The sequence below is a fragment of the Falco naumanni genome, chromosome 4, assembly GCF_017639655.2.
Source record: "Falco naumanni isolate bFalNau1 chromosome 4, bFalNau1.pat, whole genome shotgun sequence".
Taxonomy (NCBI): domain Eukaryota; kingdom Metazoa; phylum Chordata; class Aves; order Falconiformes; family Falconidae; genus Falco; species Falco naumanni.
Window position 1 is genome coordinate 109,686,265 of NC_054057.1, and position 12,584 is coordinate 109,698,848.

The 12,584-nt window shown below is 38.7% G+C and overlaps 1 protein-coding gene across 3 annotated transcripts in view; it reads left to right on the forward strand.

Annotated features, from left to right (window-relative positions):
• Positions 1 to 9,591, forward strand: part of RAF1 (Raf-1 proto-oncogene, serine/threonine kinase) — a 44,349-nt gene extending 34,758 nt beyond the window's left edge. For all 3 annotated transcript variants that reach the window (XM_040591079.1, XM_040591078.1, XM_040591080.1), the window contains 6 exons: positions 592 to 768; positions 1,398 to 1,444; positions 2,899 to 3,017; positions 5,376 to 5,507; positions 7,358 to 7,492; positions 8,436 to 9,591. In XM_040591079.1, the coding sequence (XP_040447013.1) occupies positions 592 to 768; positions 1,398 to 1,444; positions 2,899 to 3,017; positions 5,376 to 5,507; positions 7,358 to 7,492; positions 8,436 to 8,576 (751 nt within the window). In that variant the 3' untranslated portion in view covers positions 8,577 to 9,591. The remainder of the gene's footprint in view (positions 1 to 591; positions 769 to 1,397; positions 1,445 to 2,898; positions 3,018 to 5,375; positions 5,508 to 7,357; positions 7,493 to 8,435) is intronic.
• The last annotated feature ends 2,993 nt before the right edge of the window (positions 9,592 to 12,584 follow it).

The following is a 12,584-nucleotide window of genomic DNA, read 5'->3' on the forward strand; positions in this document are numbered from 1 at the left end:
ACATAACTATTTTCTGCTTTCAAGTACTGTTTTTGTAGTGTCCAGTTAACTACCTGTAATGTTAATCCTGAAACTGAACCAGAGTACGTAAGAATTCTCTTCTCATCTGTTAATTTCTTCACAGTTTATGACCCTTTTGTTTCATATTGAGGTTCAGTCTTCTATCTACGTTTTTCACTTTTTCACAGCTTTCAGGATCATTTCTGTTATTCCAGTAACTTTTTCTAATACCACTTGCAAGCACGAGTCTTGGTTACTAATTTCAAAACCTTTGAATTTTCATGACACCTTTTTTCTAAAGGCTGATTTTAAATAATTTCCTTGGAAGTGAAAGGAAGTATTTTAACTAAAAAGCAGAAATTCAGCTGACGTTGTTTAAAAATTATAAATTGGCAATTCTGGTGTATTTTTATTATTTTTAAAAACAAACCTTACACACACCTCCACCTAGCAAAAAATATTGCAGGGAACTTATGTTTTTGGACACAAAGACTGAAATATGTTCCTTCAGCCAGGAATGCATTTTTAAAAGAATTTGATAACATTTTTCGTAAAGATACTAATTTCTCTTTCTCTGCTTCTTTCTATTAGGAAAACTCGGCATGTTAATATTCTGCTCTTCATGGGCTACATGACTAAAGATAATCTGGCCATTGTTACGCAGTGGTGTGAAGGAAGCAGTCTGTATAAACACCTGCATGTTCAAGAGACCAAGTTCCAAATGTTCCAGCTTATTGATATTGCTCGGCAGACGGCACAGGGAATGGAGTGAGTAGGATAAACAATGCTGGCTATTTCTGTTCTTGGAATGGTGTTTCCCTTCTCTTCCCCAAACCCTAATATGCGAAGTTACTGCACTAAAATAGTAACAAGGCACAATGGTATATCAAGGAAAGATTTTGTGCAGCCTTAGTTCAGCACTGTTGTGTGCATTCTTGCTTTTGTTAAGTATCTTTTTTCTTACCTTAGTTCACATTAGACCACTAGTCATTTTAGCAGTCACTTGTCTCTATTTTATCATCTTTTGTAGCTTGAGGTCTTACTGCAGTGCACTGGATCAGATCCTATTTTAAACATAGAATTAATTTTTTTCTTCCCTGTATGGCTTACTGTAACATTGCAGTGTTTGGCAAACACTAATTAATACTTGTGGTGCTTCTGCGAGATGAGAGGATGGCTGTTCCTGCTGTATGCTTACAGGGTTCACAGTTACAGGATTATTTTGGAAGCATTCTCCAGATACCTGAGCTGATACAGTAACCACATCACTGGTCTTTCAGAACATGTTGTAATGTTTGTAGCATAGAAGATGCTGTCATTGTCTGATGCTGTCAGTGCTCATCCGAGTTTGTGGGAACAGCCTTCGTAATGGCACTTTTCTGCTTTGTCTTTCACAGCTATTTACATGCAAAGAATATCATCCACAGAGACATGAAATCCAATAGTATCCTTTCCTAACTTCATTGTATTTCCTTTAACGCGAGAGTGATTTGTTGTTAATACAGAGCTTCCTGGGGGGTTGAACGAGCTGTTTCAAATGTATGTAACTCCTAACGAGTAATTCTTGTTGATCGGTAAGAAATTACTTTTTAGCAAGGACTTTGATAGAACATATGTGCTTGCTTACCAAACTGTTGTGATAAAGATGGAAAACGATGTGCAACAGTTGCGCTCCAAAAGTGTCTTTTTTTTTTTACTTGAGTGCTGTTGATGCAATTCTGTTACCCAAACCCTGTATTGGAGAGGAGCTGCACTCTACTTGACGGGAGGTATGTGTGCACATGTGGGTTTTGATACTACTTCCCATATATTTTTAATAAATTTAAAACACTTTCACATGACTAGCAGAAATGAGGCAAAAAATCTTACTTTAAACTCAACAAAAGGCAACCTTTTACCACTGTATTTCTTGCAAAAATATTAATTTAGTAACACATATGGAATAAAAATGTTGGAAACTGATGTCTTTTGCCTTTGAAAATGACTGCTTTTGAAATTGCCAAGAAGAGCATCCTTTGAGCTAGCAGCATGAATTGTAACTTCCTTTCGTACAGTGTGAGCAGAATGTTTTGCAAATGTCATCATCAAAAAAATAAGCCAAATTTAGTAGTTCCATAATGTAAGAGGATTCCCATTTTCAGTTAAGCTAGAAAAATAATCATTTTAGTATATAGGAGGTCAGGAGTTTGGATTCCTGATAATGATGACCATTTTTGTGACATAAGTGAACTCTTCTCCTGACATGGAAATGAGAACTAGGAGTCAGTCACGTTTCTATTTCTGAATCACCTTTTTGAACTTAAAACATTATTAAATGAAATTGTAAAAGGGTGTCTTCTTAAACTAACCCCAACAAAGAAAGTGCTAGCTATCAATCTTAACAGACAAATCTGTTAAGCAGATACACACATCTGTATTATTTGTATTTATTTCCAGTTCAGATAGTTAAACTGTAGCTAAATAGATCTGCCAGACAGCTTTATGTAAATAGATTTTGTTTCTGCTCTTAATTTTTTAGTTTTCTTTTTTGAGTCGTGATGACTTCTATGTTGTTTCCTTATATGTTTCTTGACACCAGTTATTTAAGTACCTGCAGTCACTGCTGTTAATTAACATAGTTGATTTCTGTCCTAACTCACCATAAAGATAAATGTTCAAAATAATGCTGAAACATCTGGTCTTACTTAGTCTTAAATGTTAACTCTGTAAATATGGAGGCCATAAAATTACTTTTCCTGTGTTTAAGATACAGCTCGTAGCAGGTTTTAATAAAACAATCAGCAATTTGGATGGTTGGCTTGCATTTGTGATAACCTAGCCAGACATTTCATAATCATGTCAGAAAACTCAGAGTTGTTTAGTCAAGTTTTCTACAGAATTTCTTTAACAAATGTTTAGATATATTTCTTCATGAAGGCCTCACAGTGAAAATAGGAGATTTTGGTCTGGCGACTGTAAAATCCAGATGGAGTGGATCTCAACAGGTGGAACAGCCCACAGGTTCAATCTTGTGGATGGTGAGCAAAACATTTCACTGCTTATAAATAGCTGGGTTTCATTCTGTTAATACATGTTTTGTTAGTTGAACACTATCTTAAAGCTTTAGATCTGAGTGAATCGACATATGCTGTTAGTACAGTGTAGACATACTATTCCAGTTGTAGGAGAAGTTAAAACTGAGGAATGAAGGGCTGGAGTGCTGAATTGTCCAAAGTAGACACCATTCACCTAAGGATTTCTCCTTTTGATTTTTTGGAGTAATTTTAAATATTTAGGGCAGAGACAGGGCTGTCAGTGGAACTGGAAGGAGCTGTTCCAAGGGAAGAGGAGAGCCTTTTTCCTGCTGTAATTGTGCCTTTCCCCAGATGGGCTTGTCTAACAGGCTTAAATATGCTTAATGGTGGCTTTGTGGGATTCTTCAGACCTGCCTTTCTTCATCGTGGCCTCTTCTTCCCCTGCTCCCTGCTCAGGACCTGGCAGCATCCCTTCGCGCAGATGCTTGCTGATCGCCATCGGGCAGCTTCGGCAGGGGGCTAGGGACAGGGTGGGGAGTGCTTCCAGCGGCGTGGGAGTGAGCTCAGGTCATCTTCGGGGCTGTGGCAAGATGTTTCATACATACCCAGCTGCTGCTGTTAGGCCCCCTGCTGCTCCTCACCTGGCACTGGATGGCTGCGGGAGGTTCTGAGGCAGCTCAGGACCGTAGGTGAATGTCAGTTGAGGTACAGAAGTTTTCAAGTTCTGCTGGAAAGTTTCTGGAGTTTCTTTTGGAAGTAGTACTGCCCAGTCGTCGTCTGAGAGGACATTCCCAACAATTACCTTTGTTTAACTTCTGCCGGAACAATGCAGTTCCACAATTTTCCTTCCAAAATTCACCTGGAGAAAATCTATTTAGTAACTTGTCAAATGTGGGACTTCATTAAAGTAAATGGAAAAAGTGGTATAATGCCCGTTACAAGGTTAAAAAGCATCATTAAAATTATGCAAGAATGTCTTACTTAGCACTCTCAGTATTTTCTTGAAGTTTCACTTGACCCATGTTTGTTAATACTTTTGCAGTTTATTTAAAATTCAGCATGTACACCAACCAGCAGTATTTTCCAGCTCCCAGGACAGGGCACTCAGCAACACTTGTGGCAGGTACTTCAGGGAAGTGTAACCAAATAAAAATGAATTGCTGAATGCTATGTATTAATACATTTTAATTCTTTCAGTATTTAGCACTGAATGAGCTGCAGGTGTTACTTGAAACAGGTTTTCCTTTTAAAAAATTGTTCTTTATTACTAGGCTTGCAGCCTTCATTGTTCCTCATGTATTTGCATTTTGAGAAAAGTCAGGAAGCGTTCATTTAGAATATCAGGATGCTGATATTTTTAATGAACAGACCCAGATTTGTTTATGACCTATAAAATACGCAAATCACCTGAAACAAAGTTACAAAAGCAGAAACCAGTTTGTCTTTAAAAAAGATACATAAAAAGTCAAAGCTTTTTACAGCTTTCTGTAAAAGGATTTAAAACTAACTTACCTAATGGTATGCTTATACACATGAAACAGATCCTGGAAAAAATCCAAACCCTTGCATTTTTTAATCATTTATAGACTGTCTTTGCCGAGTTGTCATTGTGTAGGAGAGGTTGATTCTGTTCCTTGAAAGTTGATTTAATCTGTTACTGGGGTTTTGTTCTTGTACTTTAAGTAGTAATTAGCCCAGTAATTCTGAGGGACTTCTTTAGTGGGAGAAAAAATTCTTAGTCAACAGGAAAGATATCTTGATAGTTTATATCTTGTTTTATTAAATTATTCAATGTCGTTTAAGTTCTTTAGCTTCATAATTTTGCTTTGTTTTGCAAAGATGTGAGAATGCTCTTGCGTTTCTTCCCTGATCTTTAATACATTCTATTTTGTATTTGGCTTTCACATTTTATGTAGGTGTTTTGCTATCAATTTTACAAGAGATTAAGTCTGTATTAGAATTTTATATTTTTTCCCCTTTAACATCGATACCTGTTTAAGAACTGATGGTGAGGGACTCAGACATATGTATAACAGAAGGCAATAAATAGTGCAACTTGGAATAATAGTTATTTTTCTAATGGTAAAACGCTTGTTAAATTCAAGTGTTGTATTTTTGCTTATGCTCAGCTGTATTGATTTTTTTGGGGTTTTTTTTTTTTGTTTCTAAGATGTAGAGTAGCACTGCCTGAACTTTTTCAGAGCCTTAGGTAGAACTTACCAAGGGTTTTGAAGGTATCCTTTGTTCACTAATTTTTAGTTGAGCTTGTTCTCTGCTTTCCACATATTTTCACCTTCTCTTATCCTTTGCATTTCTGTTCATATTGCTCATAACTTTAATCGTTTTTTCCTCCTTCCACAGGCACCAGAAGTGATACGGATGCAGGATAGTAACCCGTTTAGTTTTCAGTCAGATGTCTACTCCTATGGAATAGTATTATATGAACTAATGACAGGAGAGTTGCCATACTCCCACATAAACAACCGAGATCAGGTAAGAAACATCCTTTGAATACTGCATTTTATTCCTGAGCACAGTACGTTTTGTTGTCCTTGACAAATGCAAGATAAAGAGGAAGGCAAAATAAGAATTGAGATTTTTACAACATGATTTGCTTCAGCAGTAAATCTCTGTAATTTAATATTTGCTTAAATGTTGACAGTGACAGTTACTCAAAGAAAATGTTTATTAAAAAGTATTTTTTTTCAAGTGCCCTGTCAATTTATTCATGGGTTGTAGCAAAAGCGTTATCAATAAAATCTTGGTTTATGTATTTGTGGCTATATGAAATTTCCCTTCTGATCGTAAATACGCTGTTCTTGCATCAGCAAGATTGGATTCTGTGCTTTTTACTAAGTGAAGACAAAATAGCAGCTGTTGTCAAACCTTCTAGTGTTGAATGTTAGTTTATGTGACTTGGTCTTTACTAAGATGTATTCTTGCCAGTCAGTTAACCAGTAATTACAAAGAAGCACATTAAGGACAGAAACCTCAACTGTTCTCTTTACATGAATGCTTTTTCTGGCTTAGCTTAAAGCTAACTCGTTCTGTAGGGCATGAACTTAAAACCGTTAAATCTTTTTGATCTCTGTTTTGCTGATCCTCAGTTGTGGTTTGTGTTTGGTTTTGTTGTTTGTGTCTTGTTGTGTGGGGTTTTTTTTTGTTTTTTTTTTTTTTTTTTTAAATAAGAGCTTATAATGAGATGTGTGTGTATGTGGGACAAACTACTAGATTTTAGCCCCTGTTTAGTTATGTTACATAGTCTGTTTTCCAGGTAGAAGAGGCCAGTTCTGTTTAAGGAAGGTTTTTTTTCTTGTTTTTAAGGTCATCTACAAATTGGGATATTAGAATGTTTTAATTCATAATGTTTAAATCATATGCAAGCTTTAATAATCGTTACTGTTGCAAAACATGCAACACATGACTCTCAAGTAAGTTTTCTGGGGAGGGATAGAGTATTTCCTGGAGAACACCACTGAGATCTCCATTTAGCACCGTTATATTGACCGTTTTGTTGTGGTTTTTTTTTTTTTTTTTTTTTTTCTTTTCTGAGATGGCATTAGTTGAAAGAGAAGCAATGGTTGCACCATTACCTGTTCACCCTTCCTTCCTTCCCCCGGATAAAACCCTCAAAGTCCCCTCAGCCACCCAAACCTACCACTGTTTTAGCAGATAATAGTCTTAGCAATACTATATAGGCAACTGTTAAGGTTCCTGGAAGTCTGATGAAAAACCTAAAAGGTGACCATATTAACTTGGACTAAACCAGACAATGTATTTTCCCACACTAACAGCATCTTTTATTGTCTCAAAACAAAACCAACCCTGTTTTCTTTTCTGCTGCATCAGTTATGATGATCTCTTTCAACTTGCTAGCTGTACATCTCCATTTGCAACGCTGTTTTACAGCGGTACCTGCAAATACAGTTTCCTGACTGTATTTGAAGCTTTTTTTTTTTTTTTTTTTTGTATTTGAAGTATAGAGAAGCTGTGCCAACCTGGCTGGCTGGTTATCAGGGCTCAGACTGAGGATCAGTTGTCACTGTAGCCTTCACCTGAAGGAAACTGCTGTGTCCTGTTCATGTCACGTAGCATCTGCTGTTTCACTCTGAACGCAGTAGCTCCTTTGCTTGTTGAGCATTACAGACCACCGCATCGCTCTGACCGAATCATGTCCTGCCTGCCACACGTGCAGGACCGTTGTTTGGGTTCATTAATTTGGATTCTTCTGGTGTGTGTGCCTTTGGTACTCATGTTTCATCACTTTGGGACACTAAAGCGATCAAGCAGTGAAACAACTTTTACAACTTTGGTTTTTCTGCTACTTGCTTGTTCTTTTTCAGATTATTTTCATGGTTGGCCGAGGGTATGCTTCTCCAGACCTCAGTAAATTGTACAAGAACTGCCCCAAAGCAATGAAGAGGCTTGTAGCAGATTGTTTGAAGAAAGTTAGGGAAGAACGACCTCTGTTTCCACAAGTAAGTATGTTTTCTGCATATAAGTATCACAGTATTTTATATATAACCATTGGCACACAAAACATTCTACAGATTTAAGTTTTGGTTTATATAAAGGGCAGCCTGCTTCCTTATTTTTGTTTCTGTATGTGCATTTTTCATAACCCAGCTCTTAGGCTGTTTGTAATTCCGATTGTACGTAGCTCCTGTGAAGATCATCAAAAAATATTATGCACAGACTGAAGCAGTTAGACTAACACGAGAGCAATTTGCTTTCAACGGCTGGCCCATTTTAGAGATAAGCAACTCCCCCACCCCCATAAAAATAAAATCTCTCTTCATATTTACACTTTATTTTAGTATAGGTTTGAGGTGAAATGAGAGACTATTCCCCCTTCCCCACAGCTACGAACAAGCGAACAAAATCCACCGGGGATGTAAATTCATGTAGCAATCTTTGGTATTTTTACCAGGGATACTTTACCTTTTCCTGTCACTGTGAGGATGACAAAGGTACTTTCTTATACTCTTTAAATAGGTGGAATTAAATATTAGCAGATTATGTAAAAATAACTTCTTCCTGTTACAATCAAGCATGATTTGTTGTTTAAAAAGTTCTTAAACGTCGTTTTGTGAACAGACTGTTAGGCAGAAGATGCAATTCATTCCCTGTTACCCTGCTGGAGATTCGCATAGATGCTTGTTAATTGATCATAATGTCTTCTAATTACTGACAAGTACCCTCCCATTCTCTGAAACTCAGCGAGACCCCTCACAGCGATGAGACTGTATGGCAGAGCTGGATTATTGAAACAGGAGTGTTCCTAGAGTGTGTTTTCAGGGCCTCCACACAGTATACTGTTGCTGTTAAAGATATTCTTAAAGCCATAATAAATGAAGGTTTAAGACTTAAAAGAGCTGCTTGTCTAACAAGCCTTCTTTGAACTTTACCTGTCTTCCTCAGATACTGTCGTCCATTGAGTTGTTGCAACATTCTTTACCCAAAATCAACCGGAGCGCTTCTGAACCATCTCTGCATCGTGCCGCCCACACAGAGGACATAAATTCATGCACGTTAACATCCACGAGACTACCCGTGTTTTAGGACCGTGCTCCCCTTCCCCTGATCTCTCCAGTGATGGGGAAGGAACAGAAGTAACAGAAGTTGTGCTTTTAATGCCTCAGTGTACAGGATCAGTGCCAGCAGGATTATCTGCATCCCAGTTTTAAGAACAAGCTGCTAAGGATTTCTGCAGTTCTGTCCTGCAGGGACACAGCTCCACATCGCCTTTTTCTACAGTTTCTTTTACTGGGACAGTTACCAGACTACAAATCAAGAGATCTATTACTATTTTTTTAATAGATGCACTTGAGCCTTATTTTTCCCATACACAGAAGCGATGGATGTTTCTTTGGCCGTGTTTCTGGATTGATTTGAATCTGTTGATAAATTGGTATTTTTTACAGCGAGGATGGCTTGCCTCGGCGTTTGAGGAAAGGTGATGCATCATGGTGCTCGGTGATTGCCCCACGCCATACGCCACTTCGGGGTGGGGTGGGGAGTTTTGCCTGAAATGGGTATCCGCAAACAAGGCTGAGGGAAGAGGAAAAAACTTTCTGGAAATCAGCTCCTGCCGAAGAGCTTTCATCAAGCCAATGAAATAAGTTAAAATGCTAATTCAACACAAAATAGTTTTGCAATAGTTTTGCACATAGAAGAAAAACTCTTGCAAAAGAATGGAATCTATTCTGAATTGTACTGCTCAGAGAAGGAAGCTAGCCAGGCTCGCTATGGTCATCCTCAGTAACTTCAGCAGCTTACTTTGGTACTATTGACTTGTTTCTTGCAGCCCAATGAGGTGGTAAGTGCAGAAAGACAGGCTTTTGTGGCTGAGAAAAGGCTAATTAACATTACCCGTATACTTCTGCAAATGAGCGTAGTCTCCATCCCATCTGAAGCTGTCGTCCAAGAGATGCACTATCAAGAGGAAACTGAGCATATACAGTTTTTCTTGCTGATTTGGGTTTTAATTTTGTTTTTATTGCTCCTGAGAAAATGCATTTATTGTAAGCCAAGGTTCCTCTGATTATCTTATTTTAATAAAATAAATTAAATTTTAGGTTTAAGATTCAATGTCATCATTTAATGTAGTAATCCATAGTTCTGACATGTACATCTAGATTTGAAAACCTCAGAAAATGACATTCTGCATAATGTTTTAAAAGTTACTAGGATAAGTAATAGCAGTTCAAGTAAAAACACACTTGATACGACAGCCGAGAGGTTTCCAATCACTTCCATTACAAGATCATTTTTATTCTACTGCGATAACCTTTCAGCAGCGTCTACTTGCTAAGCCGACTGGATGGTACATCAGTGTAGGTATTTAAATACACCATTTTTGAGCAGCATTATATTTTCTGTGAACCTGTTGTTTACTTGGCTAGAATTGAGTATTTTGCCTTGGCTGAACTTAACAGATGACAAAAACCAGGTGGTTTAATCTAAGAATTTATTTTTTGGAATAGCATTCTGTTTAAGGGTCTTTATTAGGGAAAGAACGGAGGTCAGGTTTCCATTGCTGGAATGGAAGCTTGGGCTTTTGTGTCCTTCCTTGGGCATACGGGTCATTATGGGGCTCCTCTCTGAATACACTGCTGAGGTCCAATGAGTGAAGAGACAAGACAGCTGTAGTCGCTCTTGTCTCAATCTAAACAGTTGCTGAAAATTTATTAGGCAAAATACTTGTGCTGTGAATTCTGACAGCGTACATGGGCAGCGCCTAACTGCCTGTGACGTCCGAACAGCCATTCGGGCTGCTTATTTCCAGCAGGCAAAACACCCATGGAAGGGAAGAGAGGAACTTGTAGTACATAAGCCAGCCACATACTTAAAGAATAATATCTACACCGTCCTCAGAATATCTCATAACGTGGGTGAAATATCAATCCTTAAGTGATAATTGAGCGTGACCATAAAACTTGCTTGCTAAAAAGTAAGTTGAGGGTTGAAGGAAACTGTTCTGTATAGTTCTGTGTGATTTGTAATAATATTCCTGGTATTTTAACTGCAACCCTCTCTAAATATAATTTATCTGTCATTTTACTTCTATTTTAATAAGTTTGGGGGGAGAGAGGGGAAAGGAGGAACGGTAAAAAAAGCGTTTACTTTAGCTGTAATTTCCAAAAAGAAACCGTTAACTCCTGATTTTAAAATGGGTTACGTGTCTCTTGGAAAATAAAAATATTTTTGATGATTAGGCTTATTTTGACCAGCACTTCATGTCAAATTAGATGAAAGCTGCTAAGTGAAGAATTTAAAAGGTCTGAGTTTCAAAGTCTGATTGCTCTTAAGTTATAAAAAAAATAGTCTCTAGGTAGCTATGAAAAACAAGGTATCCTTTTAATTTCAGACTACTGTTAGTGTTGTCTTGGGGCAAAGCAAATCAGAAATGTGTCATTTAAGGTAAAAACGTCCTCTTCATTGACACTTTTTGGTGTATTTTGTTACTGAAAATATTTCTTCCTGCAAAAAGAAATCTGTGCAAGACCTGCTAGAAACAAGCTTCCGTGGGGAGGCTCAGGGCAGCCTCAGGTATGCCTGGGCACCTCCTCTTGAACATTCGTCTTGGAGAGTACTCTCTTGGTGATACTTTTATTTTGCTTCACCTCTGTAATTAGTGATGAAGAATTGCACTAAAATGACTTAACAGAGTAAGACCTTCACTGGTGCCTTCATAGGCCAGTTTTAAAAAGAAGCAGACAAGCAAGTGGTTGTAGATACTGCCAGCCTAAGGCCTGGCGCTGCAGTAAGCATCGTTAAACATTACCTTCAGGGGGGACTTGGTTGTGGAGAAGGTACATTTCCTAGGTCAGAAGAGAGAGCAAACCCGCACGCTCAGTTTGAGGGAACTTGGCCAGCAGAGATGGGAGGAGTTTCTCCCTCTTCTGCTGGCACCCTTACAGAAATGAAATGTTTCCCTCCAGGTTTCTCAGCCTCAGTTTTGACCCAGAAATGCAAACCAGCCACTGAAGCAGAACGATAATCCCCCCCACTAACTGGTGCCATTAATGAATCCAGGTTACGGTCTGTGCTGTTTTGCTTTATGGCAGTGACCAGATCCCAGCTCTACCCCTCAGCGCAGCGCCCCGTGTGCCACGCTGCCCTCAGGGTTTCACACACTCTGCTTCACAACGCCATTTGTCCCCTCAACAATCAAGCCCTCTGAAATGCTCGAGTCTTTAAGATAAGCAACCTTTCAAGGGCAAGCCCTCTTACCTTTAGCCCTCGGCTGCACTGGCCCTCTTCTTACTTTGGGGCCGTATGCTGAATGTGCTGGAGAAAACTGCCTGTACTCGGGTGTTTCCGTGCTCTATTACGCAGCAGCCGCTCCAGCTGCGTCCTTGCTGAATTTTCAGTTTAACTTGCAAAGTTTATACAAAGGACAAATAGCAGAATTAACTCCTTGTACCGGTCTTCACCATCAGATTGAAACCTGCTTTTGCAATATAAACATGAACTGAATTTTTAACAAAAATAAAATTCAGTAATAATTCCATTAACGCAGAGGACATTGCTGTCCTTCATCTGGCAAAGGCAAAGGGGTGGGGGGGGGCAGCGCTGGGGAAGGACCCCCCCGTCGGGCAGCCCCCCTACCTGTCACTTCATGGGGAATGTTTGAACTTCTGCTGCGGCTGGGGGTGAGGCTGTTCCAAGACCCCGTTACCGCTTCAGAAGGTGCAGATGGCAGAGCCCAGGTACCTGTCAGCCACACCACGAACTTCAGGAAAGCAGCTGTTAAACTAAGGGGTTATTTTGTAACTGAAATTACCGAGGTTGCACAGTTGCAAATTGTAAGATCACTGCCATAAGAAGATCAGAAAACTTTTAGTTACTGCATTTAATTTTGGCTGCTTCTTTTAACCTGCATCAAGGGTTCCCTTGATTTAAATGGAACAAAAACGTAACTACAACTGTTGCAGTGACTAAAAGTAGCTACTTACTGTCATGACACAGTTTCCAAAATCCAATTCATGCTGTAAGTTTAATTTCGCTGTAAGTTGTGACTCCAGTGTTGCTCTGCCTGAACATGTTAGAGTTCTATTAGCTTTA